The sequence below is a fragment of the Falco peregrinus genome, chromosome 7 (genome assembly GCF_023634155.1).
Source record: "Falco peregrinus isolate bFalPer1 chromosome 7, bFalPer1.pri, whole genome shotgun sequence".
In the NCBI taxonomy this organism is placed as follows: domain Eukaryota; kingdom Metazoa; phylum Chordata; class Aves; order Falconiformes; family Falconidae; genus Falco; species Falco peregrinus.
In genome coordinates, this window is record NC_073727.1 from 46,867,694 (window position 1) to 46,884,854 (window position 17,161).

Here is a 17,161-nt window from a genome sequence, read left to right on the forward strand (position 1 = left end):
AGAAAGCAGAGCCACAGTAGTATGTTTGGCAGATGGCCCTGTAAATTGTACTTCCCTGCACTGTAAGCTCAGGGAGCAGATGTATCTGCAGTGAGCGTCACTGTCATGTCCGGCTGTCAGCTAACTCACTTTTTGTCTCAAAATGTACCATTCATTTTGGGCCACGATGTATTTATAGGCAAATGCTCTGCTGCATTACCATGCACATATGAACTAACTCCAAGCTAACAAGTATACACTAGCAGGGAACAGTAAATATGGTGGAGTTGAGCCTGGATGCACACAAGCTCCATGTGGGCCTGGAAAGCCATGCCAAACTCTTGCCGCACCTTTACTGTTGCTCGTATTTTAGCAATGACACTGATACTATCTTGGATGAGTCTTTCGGTGCCACAGTTACGCCTCTCATGCAACACACACATAGCCTGGAGTGGCTTCACCCTCCTAAGCAGGACAAGAACCACAGCTGTTATAAGCTGCCAATCTTTGCTGCAGAACTTGCCACAGAGAAGTTTAGCTTCTGAAACAAATCTTCCAAAATGGATCTTTTGAAAAACACAGTCATTAGAAAGCCAGAAGTGCTCAAATCCTTGCAAGAGCTCCTATTCTTAAAACTGTTTACTTTATTCACAATGGGATTTGAAACCTCTGAAAGATAGAAAACATCATATTTTCCTTTTATGGAATTGGGAAAAGAAAGGATATTTCCACTGTTTGTGCTTATCACTGACTGGTGCATCCACTAACTTCAAGGCATCCCAGATCAGGCAGTCTGTTTTGGACCCTGCTCTCCAAACCTTGTATTTTCATGGCTAACGAGCTAAATAATTTATCTACAACTTTTGATACTACATTCAGGTTTACAAAAGAAACCAAAGAGCAGGTTAGTTGTGCAGAATGTCCTAGATGCTATCAACCTAACTGGGAACAAACATCCTTGGGGATATGCACTGTGACTTTTCCTCCTTCCCTGCCTCTCTTGCACACAGAGAACTGGGAATTTGTTTTACAAGAAAGAAAAATGCAATTAAGCACTCTTTATAGAGCTTGAACCGCCTGCTTTAACATACACATTGTTTTAGAGTGTTCTATGTAGTTTTGAAAGTTCAGACTTCAGAGGGAGAAGAAAGGAATGGTTTGTTCACATTTCCTATTTTTATTTTCTAGTTTCAGAACAGGATGTTGGGTGATAAAAAAAAGAGAACGCCACCCAGGCAGAATGTAAATTCACATGTGCTATTACCACCGGCATGATGTTCAAGTCCCCTGAAGGTCCTGAACAAACAGGGAGATTACACCACCTTCTGGACAAAAATTTTTAAGTCACACATTTAAGTCCAACCTCACGTTTTAACTCCACACAAAATTTAGTATTTTCCTCTTCTGTAGAAAACTTTCACACAGTGATTCCTCTTGAGAGTATTATTTAGGGAAAGCACATAGCTGTTTTACAGCGTGAGGCAAAAGAAAAGACTGCATATTTGGAGTCTCCAAAGTTTTTGAGCATTTGAACATGGTCAAAGTTTTCCCAATTTCTGTTTTAAGCAAGTAGCAGATGCAAAGAAGTGATGCAAAACAAAAATCTCAGCATTTGAACAGAGTCTAATCCAAGCAGCTTTTATTTGCGCATCAAGAATACAGATGCTTGTAGGACAGAGAAGGGTTGTTCATTTGTGCACAAGAGATGAGCCAATATATTCCCTTTCCACATACCAGTCCCAACTCTCTCCAGGAAGTACAGCTCACGAGAAGCAGGCAGAGTATTAGAAGCTGCAGATCACTCACCCTGTTTTTTTCATTCCTTTCATTTTGTGCTGAACAAAGGCAGAATATAAGATGATCATGATTTAAGGACACTGCACAAAATGCACTGCCTCCTTCTATCAGACTTCTTTCAAAATTTCCTACCCAGAGTTTTTGCTCTTGGAGGTTGTGCCTGCAAAGATATCCTCTATTCCAGTTTCTCAGATGGAAAAAAAGGGCAGTGGGATCTTCCAGCCCTCCCTTTGCTTTCTTCATACCACAGCAACGTTTCCAGCAATGACCCTCAGTTCTTGAACATTTCCAAATGCACAGCATCCACATCTTGCCAGAGCAGCCCAAGAACAGGGTTGGCAGAAAAGCTGCCACAAGAACTTGTTACTAAAGGTATCAGACTATAGGGAGCACTGCTAACAAAGTGATGGCCTGGAAGAGAAAAGAAAAGAAAGAAAGGAAAGCCCCTCTTAGCCTTATCCACTTGCAAAGAGTTTTATTTTGACATGGAGGGGGAAAGTGCTTTTCTCCACTTCTAGCACAGGAACGATGTGTAGGCATGCCCCACTGTCAGCGCTGCCCCGGCACAGGAGTGGTCTGCAGCATGGTGCACAGACTTCTGCGGCTGATCCCACCATTTTCCTAACTCTACCAAAAAAGGCTTCATCATCTGCCTCACAGGACCTCAGCCTTGCAGTAAGGACAAACGGCAGCACCTCCCTCCTTACTGGGTTTAAAGAGAAGGGAAAGCTTATAAATAGAAAATGTCAAGACTGTGTCGCTAGCATTCATGAATAGAATGGATTTAAAAAATCAGCAGGTTTATATTACCCGGGATAATATTACTACTACAGTATAAAATATTCCCTGTAAACATGATTCCTAAGGAGAATCACATTTTTGTTGCATTTTCAGAAAAAGCACATTTTACAGTTTATCTGAACAATACATTTTCTTCCAGCTGACAGCATGAGTAGTTTCATTGCACTCAGTAAAATTCACTGTTTGAAAAGCTTAAAGTCAGTCTTCTTGCTTTAGAGTAAGATCGACGCAAAATGTAACTTTCAGGAAACAAAGATATTTTTTTTTCCTGGTATTGGGAAGAAGTGTTTTTATAGGGTTTCTGGTGCCAAGAAAATTTATGAACTCCTGCAGAAAGGCAAGAGGATATGGGCTATTTCTGAGGTGATAAAAAACAATTTATTACTTATTCTTTTACACCAGATGCTGTTAACTTTTACCCCATGCCACAGAAGCTGACAAGGCAGAAGAAAATTCTATGTTTTGCTGTTTACAGTGTGCGTTTTCTGCCTCTTAAACCCACCAAAGATAAAAAACCCACACGTGCCCATTTCAAAAGAAATTGTGTAAGTATTCCCCGTGTTCTGGCTACCAGCCAGGCTACGGAAGTGAGCTATAGCCAGGAAAAATGAACAGGACTGACCAATTATTTTTCCTTCAGTTGTACTCCTGAGAAGGAGGAGAGATTTTACATGTAAAGTTATGCTATAACTATTTCAGGCCTTTCAAAGAGTTAAGGAATACTTAAAAATGTTGGTAACTTGGGGCTCTGCAATTTGCTTTAATGCTGTGGAAAAACCTAATGAGACAAAACTTCAAGCAAATTTTAATGTGTTAGCAAAGAATTCTAGTAATACTTTATTTTATTTTTTTAAATATTCTACCCATCTATCAATCCATCTATCTATTCCATAATCTGTCTGCCACCCTCCACCCCCACTCCTTTTGATCCCTTGTCAAAGGCAGTTATAGCTGTCAGGGCAGGAACAGTTTGTCACTTTGGACAAGACAGACATCGAAAAAGAGTCCTTTTGCAATTCTTGACTTGGTATTAACATTAGAGAAAATACTTATTTTCAAGGGAGAGTGGAAAAGGAGAAAAGCAGGAAGCCTGTAGCTCTAAAGTATTCTATGAGATAAAACCAGATTGGTTCCAATGAAAACTTTACAACAACAAAGAGCTTTCACATTTTGTTGTTCACTGTTATAAAATGCACAAGTCAAAATATTTGGCATATGGAATAGCTGAAGGCAACATTTTTGTTAATGCAATGAAGAAAATTATCCTCCTAGTCTCCTTTGACACTAAACTTTCCTGTCATACAGAACTATCAGCATTTTTAAACTCACAAAATTTGAGAAAACTGGGTGCATTTCAAAATGTGACACTACCAAAAAGAAAAAAAAAGAGCCAGTACGGAACAAATACACAGCAGCTGGCAAGGAAAATATATTAAAAAATCTCAAAACCCAGCTGTTAGTGATAATGTCTGAACAAGTCAACTGCATTTCACTCTCTTAATTTTTTTATATTTTACCTTTTCTTCACAGTTTCTTTCTGCCAGCTTATGTAAAACAAATCAGTAGCATCACCAACAAAAGCACTCAAGTCCTATTGCATTAAGCAGTTATCTGTGTCCTTACATATACAGACACCTGTATTCACATTTCTCTGTTCTCTGATGTAAACACCCACTATTTATCTGATCAAAACAGCCACAGTTTTACTGTCTTTTTGCTTCAGAACAGTAGCAGCAAAGTATTTTTGAAGGTAAAAAGGCTACAGTCTTTTGTTTTCCAGCTAGGAGGACGCTGAGCAAGTCTTCCTTAATAAATGTTGTTACATGCTGTGTCAGGTGAGAAATTTCACTACAGATATAGAAAAAACAAAGAAGCTTGAATATGGCTTGCATGGTTAAAAGAAAAAGAGATGAGAAAAAGTTTCCAGATATTCTGACTTCTGTTAGTATCGACCTATACAGAAAGCTCCCAATAATAACAAGTTTGATTGGATGGGAGCTGTAGTGATCTGGTGACCACCCAAAGAACCTGTAATGAGGGAGGAGGAGGGTCCCAACTTTGTGAAGAAGAAGGGGTTTATTCCCAAAGTCCTGCAGACATATCTTAAATGTGCACGTGATTTTATGGGTTTAATAACATCCAGCAGTTTGTTCCCTATAGCAAGATGTAGGTGCTTTTAATTTGGTTTAGATTATGAGGTTGGTGGGACAGCAATCACCAGTTTCCTACTCTGCTTTCTCATCTACGTAATCCACTAAAGCATCAGTGGATGGAAATTGCCTTCAGTTAACTTTCTGCTTCAAAGCAGCTCTATAAATACAGTTTGTGAACTGTGGCTAATCCAGAATTGCTTATTGCAGTGGACCCTGGTGCAGAAGTTCACTGACCTGGAAGCAAATCACCTTTCTGCACACAGTCCTTCACTGTGTTTTTCCCATCTCAGTATCTTCAACTGACAAAAGATAAGTTCTGGCAAAGCTTTATCTACTTTACACAAAAAGAGGAAAGACTGCTGTAAGAGTATCTCGAGTGGAGCAGCGGGTCAGCAGACAAAACTGTAAATTGTATAGATTTAATCTGCAAGTATTAGTTGCAACAAAAGGTCGGTTTTGTCCCCAAGTATCTGCTGCTTTGTGGGATCACCACGCAGCTGGGCACAATAATCTCTCCTCTTCCCAGTACTTCATGATGCAACAGCAGAGGGTGTTGCAGATCAGGTCTAAGGTGCCTTGAGTAGAACAATGTAAGATTTCTTACACAGTACTTGGATTTTATCTTCTTTTTGGCTGATTCCGTCAAGTTTTTGTAAGCATTAGCACCAACTCAGAAATAACCTGAAAATAATTATGATTGGAAAAATCTCCAAACGTATGAAGAAGCGGAGAAGAGAGTTAACATAAGGAAACTGTTTCCTTTCTGCCCTTCCTTGTCAATAACTGAATGGGAAAAATAAAACAGAAGTTTAACCCACACGGGAAATACTGAAGGAAAGACATGACACAAGACCAGTTTTATATATGAAATCCAAGATGAAACCACTGTCCTGAAACAGGGGATCAAATCTCCCAGGTACTAGAATATACACAGAGAAGAGAAAGATTATGCGGCACTTCTGGGAGATCGCTTATTTTACAACTGGCCATTTGTAGGGAACCTTGATGAAAATTGAGATGCTGCGTGCTGTTTGTTAGCTTCCCCCAGTGTTAGAGAAGTGAAAATCTATGGTACACAGAACAGCTGAGGAAGTCCTATAAATTCCCAAAGAAAAGTCTGCTCATTGCCAAGACAGCATCCTTCTATTGACACGCTGCCTCCCTCTCATCTAACATCTCCATGAGAAAATCTTGGAGACTAAATTATGCAAACTCTTAGGAAGACTTCCACCTAACACAACCATAAGTTCTCTCATTTTTTACTTTACAAAGAAAAGAGAAATAACTGATTCTAAACTGGGCACTGCTCTCATGTCAATACCATACCATGCTTTCCTTACATCTGTTATTGAGCAAATTAGCTCTATGGCTGGATATAGCAGATAACGACCCAGTGAAGTCATGTCAGAGGAGGAATGCCACAGTTTCCCTGGAATGTAAAACATAATTCCTAAATATAAAATTTTCAAAGATGAATCCTGGAAGCAGGGTTTGGTGCAGTCACCCATAACTCCTAGTTACGGACAGAAACCCATAATTTCTCCGAAGTGACTGATTAGTGTGATAGATGCTCTCAGTCAAAAGCCAGCCATCAGCTGCACTACAAACAAAATGCAATCTTTGATCCAAGGGTTTTTAATACACACTTTGTAGAAAACACACACTTCACCGGCTGTAGGCAAGTCACATTGACATGAATGTGGGTCACGAAGCAAGAAGGAAAGCTGTATCCCTCCCTGGTTCATACGATGTTGATGGCCCAGCCAAATGTAAGCAGGAAATCAGTTCTGCCAGAATGACATGCACAGCCCCACAGAAGCATCGTATTTCTTGGTTTAGGCATAGGACACAAGGCTGCCTTCTAAAGAAGTTAGCAATAAATGGGTTTGGGAGGGATAGACTGATGCAGAGAAGAGAGAACCCTTTCAGACTGATGGTAGGGTGCAAATTAAGGGGTAGATTAAGTGCTCTCTGTTTTCATTTCTCTACTGCAGTCTCTTAAGTCTTTTTCCTTAGTATGCTTTGTACTTAAAAGTGCTGTAAATACATGTTCTTATTTGTACTTTACCTAAACTCAGTTTAATGGAAGGTTCATTTAATTTCAAATCTTAGTCAAGGTTGAGAGAAAATATATATCCTGGAACTAGAGAACCTCCAAAGTGTCCAGCTCCCCAAACCACTTCTTGAAGGTTTACTTATTGCTGACACCATTTGAAGAGTATTTTGACAGTATTGTTTGAGAGCTGAGTTACGACAGCACTAAAAGAAAAAGCCACTCCAGTGGTAAACAAGAAGCTTTCTGGCATGCGGCAAGATCACCGGAACACGAAGTGCTTGCCCAGGCATGAAAACCACGCGGTAACATTAAGAATAAAAACAGAATATGTACCCTTCCCCATCAATCAAATCTGCTCCCTAAAAGGGAGATAAATATCTTCATTGAATAAACAAGACATAAACACCTACCTTTCAGCAGCTGTGCAGATTTTGCCAAAGTTCCTGTAAGAGTAGCTTTTTAATGGAAAAAGTTACCTGGATTTTTGTAGATGCTAAGCACATCCTTGAAATAATGAGGTAAGAATCTTTCTAATAAAAGCAGCACATCCTCCAACTCCTCCAGAATGCCCACAAGCAGAAAATTTTCATTAACGTTCAGCTTTGCTCTTTCAAGGGCCCATTCACCAGGCTCCCTGTATGAAATTAATGGAAGGAGAGAGGGAGAAGAGGGAAAAAAAGAGAAGTTTGAATATGCATTTACTTCATACATTCAATACAAGCAGACAAGTGAATCAACAAATATTCAGTGCTATACTTCCAACAGGACAGAAACCGCCCCCACCAAACCTGAGTGGCTTACTGAGCTTTTCTGCACAACACCTAGATTGGTTTGGCATGTAACAACATGACTGCATTAAAAGCAGGTTAATCACTGTGTGGAAGCCGTCTGTTCTGAAGTTGTCTTTTGCCAAGCTATTTATAAGCTCAAACTTGTGAACTCCTGTATTTCAACCGGGAAACACAACTTGTCTCATGAGAGGAACAACTGCCCTGGGTGATGAAGGGTTCTAAGGGGTGGAGGTGTCCCTGAACCACATCAGAACTACTGCAAGCAACCACTGTCTGCTGTTACCCAGTGAATACCCCACAGGAGGCTACCAGCCTGTTTCCCATCTTGTCCTTCATTCTAACTTCTGCCGAAGTCTCTGTGAGCTTCCCTTTCCCTGCCATCACCCCTGATGGCCCTGCGGCTCTGATACAGGATTCACATTTGTTTGCTCTGACTGATACTGGTTTTGAAGAAATTTGAAGAAAGGTTATTCTCTCCTTTCCCCCAGTGGGAGAAGCTGGCAGGACACCAGTACATCTTTATGCTTCTCTCACAGCTTCCTGGAAGCACAATTTGGTTAGACAAGCATATGAATCCTAAATTCCTTAGACTAACTCATATCAGTTATGTCCTGGGAGCATCAGTCAGCATTCATATTGATTAGGGGTATAAACCCAGTATCCCAAACTAAAGGAAATCAACTCTTTCACAGGGTCCAGCTGGTATGATGAACATCTGCATCACATATGATACCTAAGCGTGGCTGGAGATCACACCTCTTCTCTGACCCCATTAAGCTATTGCAAGCTATGCAACATTTGTCAGAAGTTCTTTTGACGACATGTGGAAAAGCTCATTGCTTTACACTCCTACTAGAGCAGACTTGGAGCAGGTTTTTCATTCCCTACCACTTTCTGTACGCTTTTCTGGAAGAGCAGAGTGTCCTAACAACTCCTATGAGCCTTCTTCTTGCAGCTCCTTGTGAGACTAAGAAGTAGCTGAAGGAAGTGCAAGGGCATGGTAGGAGACAGATCTTTAACAAGCTACAAAACAGTACTGCAATATACTGCTTGGGAACCTCATAGATATGCTGTGAAATTATTCAGGTATGCGACTGCGGCTAATGGGATTACTCATGCACACAAGTTAAATGTGCAACCGTAAGCATTTGCAAATCAGGCCAAAATATATTAAGAAAAAAAACGTGTAATGAAAATGAGGCCATGAATCTGTTTTGTTTCTTAATCATAGCTTCACTTATGCCAAACAATTAAAGCAGGATTTTACAACAAAGATACTTCGAAACTGAGATGTAACAAGGAACACATTTTCACTTGTTATTACTGCTACAAAAAAGTATGGCTTTTGAAAGAAATTTTTGAAAACATGTGCAGTTGTTCCACTATGGAGAAGTGGTAAGAACAAATAAATAGAATGCCTTAAAGTTGAACAAACCTAATAAAGAACATGCTGTGACCAACAACACAGAAGTATTTGAAAACAAGAAGGTATTTTAAATTATTCGCATATTATTGCAGAAAAATTTACTATGCAGTATCAGTAATACAGCAATATGAGAATGGTGTAAATAGACATACTAAAAATGAGCTAGCTCAATTACAGCAACAGAAGGCTGCACTTCACACAGTTTTAAACTTGATTACTATTTCTTATATGGACATATAAACCTGCAATACCTCATATATAGACCTGATATGAGGATCTGAGCAGAGCTAAAACATGTATTACAAAATTACAGTGCAGGTAAAATGAGTAGCGAGCACATACGGTCATTGCCATTCTCACCCTGGCAACACAGAAAAAAAATCCACATAAATACATCCAAATTTGATGAAATATCCAAGTATTAGATCAAGAAAAAACAATAGCACTATATTTGCATTACCCTCCTTGCTGCAAAATACAGGCACATAGTTACCACATACAGCGCTACTATGTACTTGTGTTGTACCGTACAGTGCTTTTCTCTTGCACTTCAAGTAATCGTTGCCTCTTTATTACCATTTTCTAACAAAATGTTGGCAACAGCTATTGCTGAACAAATTGGGATACCTTGTATATATTTACCTGCATCTTGGATGCTGTCCACAGAAATAAGGTATGATGTAAAATAACCTGGGATTGGAACATTCAGGGTAGTTTTCAAGGATACATACATTAATGTCCTATAAGAGAGGAAAGAAAAACCAATACAAAATAAAGAGGCTGAATGCTGCACTTTCTTGACTCTATATTAAGAAATATTTTCTTTATCTCATACTTTATACAGCCACCTCAGAGTCAAATAATTTTGCTGAGGCTATATCAAACACCTTGAAAGTCATTTGCTGATCAATTTATTTACTTCTAAATATCCTCAGAAAGTTTTGGGGGGTGGGGGGAGAAAAAAAAGTGATGTTGTCTTAGAATGCAAAAAACTTTTTTTTTCTTGCTGCAAACAACACAATTATTACATCAAGACTACTGAATGTAGTGTGTCACATGGATAAACTTTCATAATGAATTATATTTAAAATATTCAGGAGATTATTTTCAGACTCTTCCCTCTTCTAAATACACCCTGGGGGAAACCTGAAGTAGCCAGAACAAATTAAATTGAAACAAGAATTATTATTTTTTATTCTGCTTCATTCAATGACTGCAATGAACAAATGTAAGCTGTAATTCGCACAGCTTACTCTTGATTTAAAAACATACATCACTTTTGATTACGATTTTGTACATTCCTAAGATGTTCAGAATTAAGCCTATTGTGTAAACCCCCACTGAGAAAAGGACTTATTAGAAAGTATTTATCATTTTCCTGATTTATCGTTCATCTAATTAGGAGCTATTTATAATTTTACAAAGACTAGGCATAGCTACTGAACCCTGAGGAACCGTATTCCATTTCTAGCTTTACTCTAGTGCAATAATAAATGTACCTGCAAGTGGGACTGAATTCCACTATCCTTATCTAGTCTAACAGACCCTTACTCCGCAAGCAGACCCACTGACTCCAAAGAGACGTGCAGAGGGAAAAAAAAAAGTGCAAGACAACATAAGCAAAGAGGAAATGATCTCATCTTTGCAAAACCATTCTTATTTAAAGATGCGTATTTTTATAACGCAATATATCAAACCAATGACTAATCAAATCTATACTTCACCAAGCAAATAAAACGTGACAGAGAACAATTCAGTGGGCAACATGTCCCCCACCAAACGGAGTGCTGGGCAGCACGGGAGACATGGTGAGCATCCCCTGCTCTCCCGGGCGGCGGCGGGTACAGGCCTTCAGCTCAGCATCCACTCCTGAGACCTCAGCACAGATAAGCTCTTCCCAGAGCTTCAGCCCTCGTGCCTCTCTTCATTAGTGTCACATTTGGGTTTGTAAGCCTTAAAGTATGTTCCTGTTTCCTCCTCTTTTACACCGTGTAAATGAGATTCTATAAGCACATTAGAAGATCCTGGGCTGAGAAGTAAATCACATGGTGAGGAACCATCAAAGAAAACAACATAAGAATTGCCAGCTGGGATATGAACAACCCGTCTCCAATGCTCCCTCCAGTGTATTCAAGCATTCTGAGAAGGGCTTGCCTTAAATACATACCAGAAGGTTTATGGTCAAGACCTGAATTTTGACACTCAAAGCTCTTAGCTGAAGCTAACCAGCCCCGCATTCTCAATGCTCTAAGAAATCTACTGATGGCACAGTAAGGCGGCACAGGCAATGTGTCCCTCCTATCATCCCAACAGTTTTTTTTTTAACATGAATTAAAAATTGTGGTTCTTTAAAGGTTTATTGTGCTTTTACTATAGACGCCACCAGAGATGTCTTCAGGGATACATATTTTCAGTTTCCATAAGAACCTGCGGAGACCTGCAGTGAAATAATACATTGCTTGGATTTTAAAAAATCTGAAATATTGTCCTGACAATACTTTAAATTACGCCCAAGCTAGCTTGCACTTGATTGATGGATTAACTGAAAGGTAGAAACACCTACATAAGATTTGAAAATCATTAGTTAAACACCCAGCCGAGAACCATTCCTCTTTTCTTACTCCCATACAAAGGTGAACGGCATTAACTCACAACAAAGCAACATACTGTTTCTTTGCAAGAATAATGAATACAGTGAGTCAGAAAATACTTTGAGAAAAGTATTGACATCCAACACAAAAGTGTAACAGGAACCTTCCTGTCACTGTGAGAACAGTATCTGATTAATATGGCCAGAGAAACATCCATACAATAAAAGTAACATAAATTCACGTGGAAAATCCTGCAGATTTAACATGTAAACAGCTTATATTTAGTCAAAAAGAGATTTTTTAGTACTCCTTTTTTAGGGTAAACTGCTGCAGGGTCACTGAATCCAGCAGGAGTGCATTTATCTAAACTACCGAGTGGCAATTCCCTTTGAATTTGATTTGTGGAAGGAGTGGAAAAGGATGAGAGAGAAACATCTTCCCCCCTCCTCTTTGATGGACTCAGGGTTTAAGATAAAGACCACATACGTTTTCATACAAACCTACAATTTTTCACCATGCAGTGGCACACGTTTCACATTCCTGACATCAGAAGCACCAGGTTTTCTTCAGGGTAAAAGCGTTGCCCCTTTCCAGTCTCTGTTTACCACCACTGCTGTGACCCGTATTACAGCTGCTGAAGGGTCCTGGTGCATTTGCAGTACCTGCTCACCTTTCCAATCTTACTGTATTCATAATCTGTGAAATAAATCACCAGCCACCATCCATCCCCTCAGAGATTTTTACTTGATGGCAATTATGCAGCTCCATGAAATGTGAAATCACAGTTTTTAACCATGAGAAAGGTTGGCCTGAGGTGTGCTAGTCATCAAAAAACCTAAACGCCCCTACAGGAAGCTGCTCTTCATTTGCTAGCAGGACTTACAGGAATTTCTGTTGGATTTTTTTTTCTGAGCACAGAAAGCTAAGGTACAATGACATTATTCTAGGCAGCGTTACTCTGTTATCCTAAGCAACATTAATGCCACATTTCCTAGTAAGAGCATGTTTTCCCAGCAGGACATAGATCTATCAGGGCAGAAAGGTTTTTATGCGAGACAAAAAATTGTCAGGTGACAGATGACAGCCTTGCTCATTTAAATCACTGAGGACCCTTGTCAAAAAACGATTCTCACACAGCCAGGAAAGATACAGAAAGAAACACACACAGCTACTTTGATCATACCCCTCCACAATAAAGAAAGAGGAATTTTGTTTTATTCCTCAGCTCCTGGTTACAATCCACGCTGCTCACATCCCGCTGGGCTGCTGTCTCCAATAAGGTAGAGGGATGCCCAGGAATCAGCCTGGGGCTGCAAGTAACAACAGAAACCATCTCTCTTTAATAGTACTTTGTTTTTCTACTGTTACAATTTCAGCTGAAATGGTAAATTGGTAATGTCCACTTCCTTCTTCTGTAAAATTGCCTTTCGAATAAAAATCATAATGTGCCCTGATCTATTAATCTGTCAAGGAGCCAGGCTATTGATCTATCAGAAATACATCAAAGGTGTGTTTTTACTATATTTTTTTTAAGTTAATAACAAAAGAACTGTTCTATTTGTCATAGCGAGTTCATATATATCATAAGAGGAAGTCAGCACATGATTAGAAGTATTTCTAATTCCTGATTTCCTAATTCTAAATTCTGAAATTCCTTTGGGAGTTTTAATGCTATCACAAAAAGACAAAACTTCAAATTTTTTGTAGAATTATGAACACTTAAATTAATGTCTTTAACTCATGGCAAATACTGTACCATATACAAAAAAATGTGACCTTAGATTAGATTTTGATTTTTTTCCCCCTCCTAATACAAAATCCTAAGAGTACTGGGGGAAATAAGAACTTTCTTTGGTCCAGCACAAGGTACACTTAAGTTTTTTCAAAAAGGAAGTAATTCATGGGCTTCAAGGCATTCCCTACTTCTTGATCCTCAGGATCTTAACCAAAAATTACAGAAACACCAGAGTCTTCCACAGATGTACATCAGTTCTTAGTATCCCTAATAATTTAAAATGAGGAACTGTAACTCAAATACACACACCTTGCCAATGTTTTCCCATTAATCATCCACTGATCTATCGGAAGCCATAAAAACTGGTCTCTCACAATCAAAATGAAAAATACAACATGCACATTGCCTTTCCATGCCCTGTCCTTTTGGGATACTGCAACTTCTGTGAGACCTTGCCTACAGCCCAGCCACGGTGCATAACTCCTTACTTAGGTCTGATGGTTGCAGATGTGAAGTTCAGGTGTGTCCTGAAGGTTACAGAGGAAGCAACGAACTAAATAAATACCTTTCAAGTCTCTATAAAAGGAAATGAAATAAAATTATATGGAAAACCAGTAAGTGAGCCCAGTCTATAGTGACCTCTCCCATTACAAGGCTGTTCTTCATATGCTGCTAAAGTCAGCGGTGCAGTCTAGTCCTCACTGTTGCCAGCCAAGGAAAATTATTCTACTCTGCTGAGAGCCCCCAAGAATTCCCTTGTGACTTGTAAAATGTTTTCTCACATACTTGCTTGGTGTTTGTAAAGAGGTCAAACTGACCGTTACATCCTAAGAACAATGTTGCATCATATGAACTAAATACAGCCATGCTAAAAAAAAAAAAAAAATATCAAAAAAAAAAAAAAATCCACCACTTTCTCTGACCCCAGCTTGGGAGCTCTGGGAGGCCACAGAGCGATGGGGAAGATGATGTAAACACGATGGTTCAGAAAAGGGCTCATGAATGTAAATATGAAATGAAAGAAGGCAAAGAACAACTTCCTACTATGTAAGGCTGTAGAAAGACACTAAAAAGTCAAAGTATAGTTGGCATGAAGGTTTTCAAATATAAATATAACATGACTTACTAAATCTTATTTAGGGAGCACAAATTATTTACATATTTTTATGGAAAATAAACTACAATGCAACATATTTTTAACCCTAAATAGAGAGGTTTTTACTTCATCAGGTGATATTTACTGTTTCTATTCTATCTCAATCAAATAACTTGAGCCACACAGCTGCAAGATGACCTGCTGCTTTCAAATTCTGGAGGCATCTGGCACCTGCTTTGTGCATCTATGCTAACAGCACTGGCAGCAGACTGCTGTGGGGTGGAGAGGTGCTGGGCATCGCCTCCCAGACCAGCACTGCCAACACAGCCGAAGCCAAAGGTTTCCCAGTCTGTGTCACTGTGGTACCAAGTCCCTCCAGGGAGGGCTGCTGGGTGGAATGATGGTCCTCTGGAGATGAGGGCAAGCTGGACAATTCTATTAGGACACCAGTGGCAGGCTGCAGAGTGAGCAGTGGGCACTATGGGGAGAAGCTCCACGAGATGGCAGAATGATCCAGCTAACCCAAATGTGGGTTCCTGTCCCCACATGCCCTCCTGCACCAGTTGTGATTGCCCCTTCACTCCTGGGCAGGCTCTAGCAGCTAAAAAAGCAGCAGAAACCCTCTTTGTTGCTTCTGTTGCCTTCTGGTCATCTACTGTAAGAGTGAATAACGTGGGAAAGGCTGGGATGCCACCATGGCACCACCACACACCAGCTGTGCAGGGCACGTCCCCCTTGGAGCAATGCAGGCCATACTTAATTACTTCGGTTGCCACGTTCATTTCTTTCAGTCATTTTGCCAATGTGATCATTGCAATGACTGGGAAACAGTCACTAGAGTGCATAGTCGTGTCACCCCAGCACTGACTGTCCTCCTATGTCCAAATACTGCCACTGCTGCAAGAGCCACCCAAGTTCCCAGCATCGTCTTCTGTGGCACCATGAAATTCATGGATGCCAAGGATTTCTCCTCTCTTTTTAGCTCCCTGGCAGGTCTCGCATAGTTACTGATGAGACAGCAGAGGTGGGCCTCGCGTTTTGTCCTGATGAGGATCTCAATTGCTGTGAAAGAGAAGACTACAGCTATGAGAGACATCCTGTAAGGCTAATCCTCTGGTGGGTCCATGCAACAGATGTAGGTTTGCCCTGTGAAGACAGATGCTGCAGCAGATGGAAGCCTGTGACAGGATTTTGGAAACTGGAGCACGGAACAGTGAAGTGCCTGGGACACAAAACAGCTTGGGCCCGTGCTCCCCAAAGACAACCTCTTCTAGTTGGCTTTAACCATTGCTTTCCGGCTTAAATGTCAAGCGGTGTGTCACTTTACCTTCAACAAACAGTATGTCTGAAAGCTGAGCTAAGGTCTGCATTTTAAAACTAGCTTTCAGTCACAGATAATACTCCTTTCAAGTCTTTCTTGCATGGTGTGTCTGTTTTTGAAGAAATACACTTCTGAACATTTTTGTACAGCTCTTGAAAGGCCGCACAGACATTTCACACCTTTGCAGATATTCAAGTTCATTCTCCCCACATACTGAAATATGCTTCAAAAGTAATAAAAAAAAAGTCCTTGATCTCTTTAATTCCCAGAAAACCTTCATTACCATTTCTTCAATGAACTGCTCTTTGCCTTCAGCTAAATCATGTATTTGATAAAAAGCAGCATGAAAAAGCAACTGGAGGATGAAGAGAAGAGCCCTCTCATCACCCACACTTCTGTAGGCCCCACTGCACTGCTAGAGGAGACAATGTAACAGCATACGCAGATCAGAAGATACCAGAATATTCTTTAGAAAGTTTCAGGGACTCCTAGCAGCACCACATTGGACAAGCAAAAGCACCCCATAGAGCAAGCTCATTTGATTCAAGCTGCTGTCCTCCAGCCATCTTATTTAAAGGTTAGCTCAAAACAGAAGCTGTCCTGTAAAACAGAGCAATGTGGTCTTTATAAATGTGTTGGGTTTTTTCCTCTCCAAATAATTTTTCACTTATTATCTGGAAACAGACTCTCTTCCCTTCTCCTCTTTTCTGATTTTTCAGATGCTTCCTACAATGACCACTTCTGTCAGCAAATCATTGTCACTCACTTTGAGATGTGGGGGTGTTTACCTACAAGCTACAATAAAGTGTCTCTTGTGGATGACTGGCTTTCCTGCAGATGAACAGAAGTCCTGGGGATGGAGCGGTGGTGGCAGCATATGGTCAGTAGCCAGGGGCTACAAAGGCCACCCTGACATCTTGCAGAAATCCTCCAGAGTCCCTGGGAAACTATGAGGGTAACGAGGAGGACTGGACCCTGCTATGTCCCCCTGGAGAGCAAGCTCCCTCTCTGTCACTACTGGTCTGGGTAGCAAGTCACACCCACATGTTAGCTTGAAGCCAGTCAACATGTAAGAAAAAAAACACCCTATAAATTAAAGGTGAGGAACATAAAAGTGTCTGCTTCAAAAAAATCTTTCTTTCAAAAAACCCACACTTTAGAAACCTGAAAAATCCTCCAGTTCCCCAATGTTTAATCTAAATAAAATGAAAGGAAAATAAGCTTTTTTGTTCATTCTCTAGCATGGCACTTTCTCTCATGAGCAGGAATGCTACACTCTCCTCTTCCGAGTCTCCAGCTCAGAGGCCTGATGGATGGAGAAGACAGGTTGGACAGCTCTCCTTCCCTCCAGGCACAGGGAAGTCCAGCAGCCATCCTGAGAAAGGGTGGTGGGGGCTGCCTGCAAGCACTTAGTT

At 40.3% G+C, this 17,161-nt stretch overlaps 1 protein-coding gene across 1 annotated transcript in view; it reads right to left on the reverse strand.

Moving 5' to 3' along the window:
* The window catches only part of UST (uronyl 2-sulfotransferase), a 166,323-nt gene that overhangs the window by 24,908 nt on the left and 124,254 nt on the right, over positions 1-17,161 (reverse strand). The window contains exons 6-7 of the mRNA XM_055810885.1: positions 9,646-9,743; positions 7,263-7,420 (exon numbers count right to left, since the gene is read on the reverse strand). Of these exons, the coding sequence (XP_055666860.1) occupies positions 7,263-7,420; positions 9,646-9,743 (256 nt within the window). The remainder of the gene's footprint in view (positions 1-7,262; positions 7,421-9,645; positions 9,744-17,161) is intronic.